Source organism: Scheffersomyces coipomensis (genome assembly GCF_036884675.1).
Source record: "Scheffersomyces coipomensis strain NRRL Y-17651 chromosome Unknown DFJ63scaffold_3, whole genome shotgun sequence".
Lineage (NCBI taxonomy): Eukaryota > Fungi > Ascomycota > Pichiomycetes > Serinales > Debaryomycetaceae > Scheffersomyces > Scheffersomyces coipomensis.
This window is the reverse complement of record NW_027042894.1, coordinates 57,131-68,164: the sequence shown is the minus strand read 5'-3', so window position 1 is coordinate 68,164 and position 11,034 is coordinate 57,131. Positions and strand designations below refer to the sequence as shown.

Genomic DNA, 11,034 nt, shown 5'->3' with positions numbered 1-11,034 from the left:
ATATATATATTTACAAGGTTTTTATTTCAAGTACATTATGAATCGTAGTGATGTTGGTAAGTTTAATGAGTTAAATACCATCTACCTTTTGCCTTTCTTCTAGCTAATACTTTTCTACCACCTCTTGTTCTTAAACGAGCAAGGAATCCAAAAGTTCTCTTTCTTTTTAAAGTGGATGGTTGATATGTGTTACCTCTAGACTTAAATCTCAATTGACCCAAGCTAGATAATATAGGTGATTGTAATAAAGTAATTTGACTAGGTATTATATTATTTGAAAATAAACTGTTGGATGCATGATTATATGATGAAGTGAGGGTTGTGATAGGATTGGAAAGTAAGGAAAATGAACGTGTGGATACTAATCCTGCTACACGTATAGTAGAGGTTTGAGCTAACCTTGTTATATTTATCATTGTATGATGGTTTGATATGAATAATTGCTAGTTGTCAATTGATTTAGTTAAACATATATTTATTATTGAAAAAAAATTTAAATAATTCGCGGTACTCTAAATTACCCTATCACCCTAAACAGTAGTAGTAAATGTGAGTATTAAATCAATATTTTGTTAGTAAATTTAAATCACATCTCAAACCAAAAAAAAATCTCTACATCTAGTTGCAATAAATAACCCATATAGAACTAACAGCAATAAGTAATATGTCTCAACCACAACGTCCTAGAAGAGTAGTGTCATCTACTGTTAACACTCCAACTGCAATCCATATAAGTTCCGTCAAATCAATAGACAATTCTGAAGCTGAGAGATTATTAACTGAATTCATAACTGCTAGTGAAGTATCTATAACAACCCTTCCAGGAAGTGCAGCTGATGCTAATATTGATTCTACTTCAGGAATATCAAATAGTGCTGGTGGTAATGTTATAATAAGTCAATTACTGAGGGTTCAAAGAGATTTAAGAGGATTACCTCCTTTAGCTGTGGAAAGTTTCCCAAAGCCAACTGAAAATTCAACTTTAAATAGTAGTGATAAACCTGCTTTAAATAAGAAGATAAAGTTCAGCGATAGTGAAGAATCTGAGGATAAATCTGAAATATAAGAAAGGGTATGAATTAAATGAAAATAAACAATAGAGATGGTTCATAATAATAGAAGATTATAATTACTGGTATTTAATCGTACATTTGAGTTAGACAAACATTGATAAGACAGATCTACCACTCTAACTTTTTTCAGCAAAGACCTAGACTCTTTTTCTATAGCAATATGTATAAATAAGTAAGTAGACGTAACTTTCCAGTTATCAATATAAATAGTAATAAGTGAAATTTTGGTTTGCGCACTACACGTCGTAGTAGCGGTCTCTCTCTCTTTTGTTTTTGTTTACTTTTCAGAGTTTTGTACAATCAATAGTAGAGGAATCAACTTTAATCCATAACTTCTTGTTCAAATCATATCAACACCATTTCATACCTCACATCTACATCAACATCACAATGGCGTTAAAGAGGAAACGTGCTATGCCCGTGATTCAAGACGAAGGGGATGAAACCACATTTATCAATAATAGTGATTACTTACTGGAACGCGACACAAACAATAAAGAAGATACTCTAAATCATCAAATAGATGAAGAAGAAGATAATCCATTCTTCAGTGATGGTGAGTCAAATACTAAGGCTAATATATCATTAAAAGGTTTAACCCCAGAATTGAAACCAAGTCAACCTTCATCCCGAAAATCAAGTGGTAAAGAAGTGGAAGATGAAGATAAAGAATTACAAGTATTTGATGAAACTGAACCACGATCTGGATCATTCGAATCAGAAACTAACACATCAACCCTGTCCAATATAGCAACTGTCAAACCATCTGATGCTAGTAATGATTTATTAACCGATCTGTTTGATTCGAAAAAGACTCCTTTACTAAGCTACTCACAACAACAATCAGAAGTATTATCAAATTCTCCATCCAAAAGAAGAGAAGTACTCTCTCAAATAAAACCAAGTAATGAACCAAGACTTGTTATAAGTAAGTTGGAATTAATAAATTTCAAATCATATGCCGGTACCCAAGTAATAGGTCCCTTTAACAGTTCATTTTCAGCAGTAGTGGGTCCAAATGGTAGTGGTAAATCTAATGTTATTGATTCAATGCTTTTTGTATTTGGTTTCAGAGCTCTGAAAATGAGACAAGGTAAACTTTCTGAATTAATTCATAATTCCACTAGTGGCGAAAAATTGGACTTTTGTCAAGTTAATATTCATTTCCATAATGTTTTGGATAATCCAGATGATCCAACTAAGGCTACAGTAGTACCTGATTCAGAAATAGTTGTATCACGTAAAGCTTTCAGAAATAATCAATCAAATTATTATGTTAACGGTAGAACCAGTAATTATACAGAAGTAACATCGATGTTAAAAGCCAAAGGTATTGATTTGGATCATAAGAGATTTTTAATTCTTCAAGGTGAAGTTGAATCGATTGCTCAAATGAAAGCTAAAGCTGAAAAGGAAAATGATGATGGTTTATTGGAATACTTGGAGGATATCATTGGTACTTCAAAATATAAAAAATTAATAGAAGAGAATTTAACGAAGATTGATGAATTAAATGAAGTTTGTTTAGAAAAGGAAAATAGATTTGTATTGGTGGAAAAGGATAAAGATCTGTTAGAAGATAAGAAAACTGAAGCTTTGAATTTCCTTGAAGCAGAAAAGAAGTGGACTTCTAAGAAATCAGTTCAATTTCAGATTAATATAGCCAGGAACACAGCATTATTAGAAGAGAATAAGAATCAACATCTGGAAATAAGTAAAGAATTGGAGACTGAAAGAGAAAAGAATTCTGAACTTAATAAAGAGATTGAGAAATTCACTACCCAACAAGAAGCTGCAAAAGCTCAAATGGCTGACTGTGATAAAGAATTTGCCAAGATATCTAAAATCAACAAGGATTTATCCAAACAAAATGTTACCGTTGAAGAAAAGATAAAGAACATCAACGGTAAAATAAAAAAGATAGAAAAGACCAAAGAAAGTCTGAGACATATTTTAGCATCATCTACACTGAAGTTGGAGCAAAATAGTCTGGCTAACGAAAAATTCAAGTTAGAAATAGAAGAACTCTCGGCAAATATGGAAGTTGAAAAAGCCAAACTTGATGAAATTAAAACAAATCTTGCCAAGAAGACCACTGTATTTACTAAAGAAATTGAATCATTAAATATAACTTTGGATCCATATACCGAGAAACTTAATGAAACTGAGAATGAAATAAAACTTATACAATCAACTATTGAGATTCTTACCGAACAAAAGGGAAGTATAGCGAAACAACTTGATCAAGCTAGATCTAGATTGATCAGCATTAAACAAGAAGGTAAACAAAAGGAAGAAGAACTTGGTGAGTCCGAAGAAAAGTTGGAAAAGATCACAGAGCAAATTTCATTAGGTGAACAACAATGTACGATTGATAAAAGACTGTTGGATATCAAAAAAGCACATTTAGTCACCATAAAGCAGAAGACTCAAGAATCAATTAACTCATTAGCTAGTTACCAAAATAAGAATAAAGTGTTAACGAGTTTATTCAGGTTGGCTAAATCAGGTCGTATTAGTGGTTTCCATGGAAGATTAGGAGATTTAGGTGTTATAGATGCTAAATATGATGTTGCAGTATCAACTGTTGGTGGAGGATTAGATTCTATGGTTGTTGATACTGTTGAAACAGCTCAAGCTTGTATTGACTATTTGAGGAAGAATAAACTAGGTTATGCCAATTTCGTATGTTTGGATAAATTAAGACAATTCAATTTATCTCCTATTCAAACTCCAGGGAATCCAGCTCATATAAAGAGAATATTTGATTTAATATCTCCTTCGCATCCTAGATTTGCTCCTGCATTCTATAGTAAGTTATATAATACATTGGTTGCACCCGATTTAGGTGAAGCCAAACGTGTGGCATATGGTCCTAAGAGATGGAAAGTTGTGACTTTAGATGGTAAGGTTGTTGATACTTCAGGTACCATGTCAGGTGGTGGTAATAGTTTTGCAAAAGGTATAATGAGGTTGTCGGACAGTACAACTACCTTTTCAGATTTGGCCCCTGAGGATGTTGAGAAGATGAAAGAGGAATTACATGAGTTAGAAGAAGAAGTTGATCAACTTGAGACAGCATATAATCAGAAGAGATCAGTGTTATCTAAATTATCTGATCTTAAACCTGAAACTGAATTCAGTATTTCCAGATTACGTTTGGATATTCAGTCCTTAGCATCTGAAAAGAAAGAAGTTCTGATAACTTGTAAGAATTTAATGGTTGAGAATGATAAAATGGAAAGGGAAGGAACATTTGACAGTGATATAAAAGCAAAGGAGAATGATTTGAAATCATTGAAAGTTGCTAGACAAGATCTTAAACTGCAAATGAGTGAAACTGAATCCAAGATAAAGGACCTTGAAGAGAAGATCATGGAAGCTGGTGGTGTTGAGTTACGAGTTCAAAATTCGAAGGTTGACTCCATCAAACAAAAGCTTGAAATCATTAATGATAAGACTGCTGGTGACAGAATGGAAGTTAGAAAACTTGAAAATGAAATCAAAAGACAGAATAAAATACTTGAACAAGCTGAACAAGATTTATCTAGTTCAGAAGCTGATCTTCAAAAATTACAAGAGCAGAAATCAAGTATAGCTGAAAAATTAACTGAAGTCCAAGCTGAACAAAATACTGTCCAACAAAGAAAAGATGAATTGGAATCTGCTTTAGAAAACTTACAAAATGATTTAGATGAATATCAAGAAAAGATTAACAAATTTAGATCTGTGGAAGTTGAATTGGAGAATAAAATTGAAAAGTATAATTCACTTATAAGGCGGTTAGATCATAATATTAAAGAAGATAATCTTAGTTTGAAGGAGTTAGTTCCTCGAGATGCATCACCATATATATATTGGATGCCAGAAGAAGAACAAAAGAAATATAATAGTGCTATTCTTGAAGATGTTGATGAATCACAAGTTGAATTAGATAAAATCGAAGGTGAATTAGAAGCATTAGAAGAATTCATGAATAATGCTAAGATTGATCTTGAAGTATTAAAAGAATATGGTGAAAAGAAACAACAATTTGAAGCACGTCGTGAAGATTTGAATATAGCTGTGAATGAAAGAGATGAAATTAAAGGATTCTGTGAAGATTTGAAACGGAGAAGATTAGATGAATTCATGGAAGGATTCAATAATATTTCAATGACTTTGAAGGATATGTATCGAATGATTACTATGGGAGGTAATGCTGAATTAGAATTAGTTGATAGTTTAGATCCATTTTCAGAAGGTATTTTATTCAGTGTTATGCCTCCAAAGAAATCATGGAAGAATATATCTAATTTATCTGGTGGTGAAAAAACATTAAGTTCATTAGCATTAGTGTTTGCTCTTCATCAATATAAACCCACTCCATTATATGTCATGGATGAGATTGATGCTGCTCTTGATTTTAGAAATGTTTCGATTGTGGCTAATTATATTAAGGAACGAACCAAGAATGCACAATTTATTGTTATTTCATTAAGAAATAATATGTTTGAATTAGCTCAACAACTTGTGGGTATTTATAAAGTTGATAATAAAACGAAGAGTATTTCATTACAAAACAAAGATTTCTTAGTCTCTGCTTAAATAGTTTAAAAATGCAAATTAATAAATAAATTTAATAAATATTCTATATATGGGCCGTATTACTTCTTTGAGTTTTCCAAGTTGGTTCAACCGATGTAGCGAAATTCTCATCACCTCTTCTCTTTAAGATAAAATTTGAATCAAACCAATCAATTAAATCGATTAAACAAGTAGTTTCATTCATTTCTTTAAGATATTTTCGAGGAAGGACTTTATCCAACATTTCAGAAAGATGATGTTGAGTAATTCTAAACGGAAGTCCATAACTAGTAGCTAAATCCCAAAATAATTCTATAGCAGACCATGGAGTCTTTGAATACCCTGCAAATAAAGCCGGATTGGTTAATACCCCTCTAGCAGACATAACCCCATCCACCCCGGTATATTCTGCTATTCTATGAGCATCTTCTAAACTGAAACAATCACCATTAGCCACTACTGGGATAGAGACGGTATCTTTTATGATTTTAATGGCATCGAAATCACAAGGTTGTGATGATCGAGTATTTTTAGTACGACCATGAACGGTTATGAAATCAACTCCACTAGCTTCCACTTTTTTAACAAATTCTATGGTTTCATTTATATCTTTATGAATTCTTATTTTGGTTTCTAAACATACTAAATCACCATATTTGTCCTTAACGGCTTTAACCATTGATGCCACTAAGTCAGATTCCGACATTAAAGCAGCACCAATCCCTTCTCTAACTTGTTCTTTAATAGGACAACCACAATTTATACCGATCCCATCAACATAAGGATGAATCATCTCCACAAACTTCAATAAATCCTCGATATTATTACATCCCACTTGGACTATAACACTTCTATCTTTCTCATTACTAGTGAAATCAGAGGCTCTTGCAACCTCATTACGAACAAATTCCCTAGCAAGGATCATAGGCGTATATGCTATATCGACGCCAAAATTCCTCACTAACTCTCTGAAGGGAAGTTTCGAGTATCGCACCATAGGACCAGCGATGAATGTAGGTCTACCCTGGGTATCTTTGGTAGTTTTTAAAATATGAAGGGGATTATGTTTCTTCTCTCGTGGTAGAAGATGAGCTGGAGAGGTGATGGTATGACGAGGTGTATTAGTTGTTTTCTCTAAGGTTAACCCTTCTAATAACGTATTTATATCCTCCATGATGTATATAGTCTATAAGAAAAGGATATGATTTTAACTTTAAAATGGTTATCTGCAACTTTATTTAAATAGTTTTTCAGTTTGCAATCAAAAATAATTTTTACGTTAAAGATGTTCTTTTTTTTTTTTCATGATAATAAATATATGGCGGATTCTACATCCCAATTAGGCAAAGATAAACGTAAAAGCTAAAAGATAATAAATATATTTACTATACCGAAAAAGAAAGTAAAAACCTATTTATACTACATTAATGACAACATTAAATCCAAATCAATATAACCAAACCATATTAGAATAATATCAGTATTATTCTGATTCTACTACTTTATACAAGGGGGAGGGAGGGGGGGGATGTATGATGTTATATGATTTTTTGTTTTTTCGAATTATTGCTATGATTAATTATTAATTTATTATTATTAGTTATTATTACTATTAATGACAGGGAAGGAGATTTTTATTGATTATTATTTCCTTTATGTTTTAACCTATTCTTCTTCTGAACTTTCAAATGAAGCATCATCATCATCAGATGATTCTTGAGTATTACCTATATTCATAAATCCATTATTATTATTACCACCACCAATTGAAGATTGATGAGATGAATCATCATCAAATAAAGCTAATTGACTTCTTAAATGAGCCAATTCATCCATACTATTATTTGAAATTAACTTCTTCTTTTTATTTTTAGCTAAATTTGCTGAAGCCTTTTTACCAAATAAGAAATTATATAATTTTAAAACAGTACGATCTTCTAATTGATCCATATCCAATTCAACTTCATCTTCATCACTAATTTCAATATCATCTTTAATGATTTTAATAAGAGCTTGTAATTTTTTATCAGAAAGATTGGGAACCATTTCACTAACTTGTTTTTTCATTTCATAAGTAACAACAGGTGTAGATGGAGCAGGAGGATTAGTTGATGATGAACCACTAACACTTTTCTTTTTAGTTGACTTTTTAGTCTTCTTCTTCTTTTTTCTTGCTGCTTGTTGTTCTTTTAATTTCTTTAAATGTTCCTTCTTTAATTGATCTAATTCTTTTTTCATTCTAATCAATTGATTTTCTAATAATTGAATAGCAGGAATTTCAGAAAGCATAGCTTCATTAATTTCAGGTTCATCTTCATCTTCCCCACTTGATTCAACTTCTGATTCTTCAACTTCAGAATTAGCAGGAGTTGGTTCAGGAATTGGTTTATTAGCCCATTTCTTATCAAATACCGATTCTAAACGATGACCCATCATATTAACATCAGTACCTTCTGGATTAAAGATATAACAATTTTTAAATACTAAACGAACATCAGCTTCAAAAGCATCACCATGTTCATATTCATTATTGGCTAATTTTGATTGAATGGTACCTAAATCCATTGGTTGTTTAACTACTGAAAAATAATTAGGAATATTTAAAGCTACTGGATCAACAGGAGCAATAAAAGGGAAATTATAACTATAATGCTTTTTAGAAATTAATTCTTTAACAGTTTGAGCAGCATATCTTAATTCAGCGGCAAATTTCTTTTTACGTGGTCTTACATCATAAGGTAATTCTTTTGATTTTGGAGGATGAATAGTTCTCTTAGGACGATGAGCAGCCACTGATTCTCTTCTTGTGATATCTGATTCAACCGTTGATTTTCTTTTATTGACATTATTAACATTAACCACAGCAGCATTATTGGCTAAGATTTTAGGAGGGAAATTTAACATATGCTTTTCAAAATGAGCTTGAATATTATCTGCCATTTTAGATATACCTGAATTTTCTCCATTAAATTTCTTACAATTGAAAACCATTTGATTAAAATCTTCGACAATTTGATTCAGATCTTCATAAGCATTGGCGGTAATTTTTTTTTCAATGGTACTTAAATCCATAGGTCTTGGAATATAATTATAATAAAAGGGGATATTTAATTTAACGATATCAACAGGATGTAAAAATGGAGCTGCGTCTTTTAATCTTTTTATGGCTTTGATGGTATTAAGGGCGAATTTTGATTGATGAGGAGGAATTGGATTTTGAGGTAAATTATTCATATCAGGTTCAGGAGCAGGTTTTGGAGCTGGAGTGGTAAATATTTGAGCGGGTGTTAATACTGGAGCGGATGAGGATGGGACTTCTGTGGCGTCGGTGGTAGTGCCAGATGGAGCTGCTTCTGTGGCAGTGGCAGTATTGCTACTATTTGATTCTATATCATTAGTTATAGGTAATACATCATCATCATCACCATTTTGTACAGTTTCATCAAGTTTCAACTTTTTAGATTCATGAATGGTATCTATATCAATATCTGCCACTCTCTTTTCAGGAGTTGGAGATGGATTAGGAGGGGAAAGGGGTTTTTCAGGTTCTATTATATCCAGTTTGGCAACACCACCTTCTTGAGATGGTTGAGATTGATTTGAAGGAGATGATTGAGATTGTAATTGAGATTGAGATTGAAGATCAATTTGAGATGATTGATTATGATTATGATGATGATCGTCAGACTTTTGGAAAAAGTTACCATCCGATGAAGGAGTTTGAACTGGAGTATTGGTATCAGGTACTATATCTGACATGATTATGATTATTCTATTTTAATGAGGGCAAAAACCTGCATATAATACTATGATAAAATTCCCCCAAATTAAAAATGGGAAAAGTGTAAAATTTAAGATCTATTTATAAATAAATTTTTAAATTGTAAAAAATGGTATAACTTGTAAACAAATAACTTAAACTGTAAATTGATTATTTTCAACCAATCGCATCGCGATATCCGGATCAATTTTTTTTTCTTTCCAGAAAAAAACTTTTTGATGGAAATTGATGGTAATTTATATACAGACAGAAAAAAAAATGAGAAAATGAAAAATGAGAAAAAAAAAAAAACTGTTGATCAAGTACACGACTTCTTTCTTTCTTTCTTTATTTCTTCTATTTACAATCCAACCAGCCAGCCAGCATTCACTTGAAGGTAAGGAACTGAAGTAACTTCTTCAGATGAATATGTGGCTGGTGATAATCTTATTTCAGAACAATGAATGACTGTAACTATCAACCATTCCTTGTTATCTATCTATCTATCTATCTAGCTATTGTAACTGATTATCATTTCATAATTACAAATAATGATTATCCCTCCCTATTTCAATTATGAAAAAAAAAATAAAAAAAGGAGACAAATTTTTAGGGAGTTCAAATTCAAACTGTGAGCCTTACGTGTTGGTGAAGTACAATTTTCTTTTTCTTGATCCGGGTAACTCTCCTGGTTTAATTGAAGTCGTGTCCTGATGATGAATGATGACATCTTTTCTTTTTTTTGTTTGTTTGCATGCGCGATTTTATTTATTTCTTTTTTTTTAAAAAATGTATTTTTTGTGATATTTTGTATGCAGGAAGCTACAGGAAATTGCAAAAAATGATCATAAACTGCTGTAAACTACATAAACTATAATCATCTACTTAAATCCAATTATATAATTTTATATTCACAAGTATATTTATAATCTACTTAAAACAGACTAACCAACCATCATAAATGAACAGATAATAAATCATTCACTGAAAACCCTTTATTACATGATGGACACCGTCTTAATCTAGCCGCCAATCTCTCTTGGGTACAATGATGACAAAATACATGTCCACATACCGTAATAGCAGTATCTTTCCAATTCTTGGTACATACTGAACATTTAGCTATTGATCGAAGGGCTTCTAATTGTTGTTCATCTTCTTGTAATATTAATGACGTATTATTCTGTTTATACTTTTGAAGTAATGATTCAGTACTTTTAAGATTCTTTTCTAATTTATTAATCACTATTTCATGATGATTCTTTTCTGCTTGTAAATTATTTATTAATTCAACTTTTTCTTCAATTGATTTTGAAAATCGATCAATTTCTTTCTGTAATGAATCTTTTGATAATTTTAATGATTTAACCGTATCTTGTAATTTACTATTCTCTTGTAATGAAGTTTCCTTAATTGATTTATAATCAGATAAAGATTTAGTTAAAAGTTCAATTTTATTCAAATAATTCTTTTCTAAATCATTTAAATTCTTAATTAATTCTTGTGATTTACTAATTTGAGCTTTCATAACTTTATTTTCCGCATTAAGTGAATCTTTAACTCTCATAGATGCAAAATATTTTTGATCAGCTTTGGTTTTTTCAATGGTTAATTTTCGAATTAAATTCTCTTGAT

The 11,034-nt window shown here is 31.2% G+C and overlaps 4 protein-coding genes across 4 annotated transcripts; 1 reads left to right on the top strand and 3 right to left on the bottom strand. All coding sequences in view use genetic code 12, as the record gives it.

Annotated features, from left to right (window-relative positions):
- Window positions 1-62: 62 nt before the first annotated feature.
- Window positions 63-242, bottom strand: DFJ63DRAFT_278500 (mitochondrial 54S ribosomal protein bL34m; the record flags this gene model as incomplete). Its single annotated transcript, XM_064904611.1, has 1 exon — window positions 63-242. A coding segment is annotated over one exon (180 nt), but the record flags the coding sequence as incomplete, so codon positions are not given.
- A 298-nt stretch (window positions 243-540) lies between these two features.
- On the top strand, window positions 541-1,265 carry DFJ63DRAFT_98911 (uncharacterized protein). Its single transcript, XM_064909283.1, has one exon. It carries the CDS (start codon window positions 665-667, stop codon window positions 1,064-1,066), a length of 402 nt encoding a protein of 133 aa, XP_064762244.1. The 5' UTR covers window positions 541-664; the 3' UTR covers window positions 1,067-1,265.
- Window positions 1,266-5,681: 4,416 nt separating this feature from the next.
- On the bottom strand, window positions 5,682-7,010 carry DUS4 (tRNA dihydrouridine synthase). Its single transcript, XM_064909288.1, has one exon. The coding sequence runs from the start codon at window positions 6,811-6,813 to the stop codon at window positions 5,704-5,706; it is 1,110 nt and encodes a 369-aa protein (XP_064762243.1). The 5' UTR covers window positions 6,814-7,010; the 3' UTR covers window positions 5,682-5,703.
- Window positions 7,011-7,025: 15 nt separating this feature from the next.
- BDF1 (chromatin-binding protein) lies at window positions 7,026-9,711 on the bottom strand. Its single transcript, XM_064906902.1, has one exon. The coding sequence runs from the start codon at window positions 9,396-9,398 to the stop codon at window positions 7,305-7,307; it is 2,094 nt and encodes a 697-aa protein (XP_064762242.1). The 5' UTR covers window positions 9,399-9,711; the 3' UTR covers window positions 7,026-7,304.
- Window positions 9,712-11,034: the final 1,323 nt, after the last annotated feature.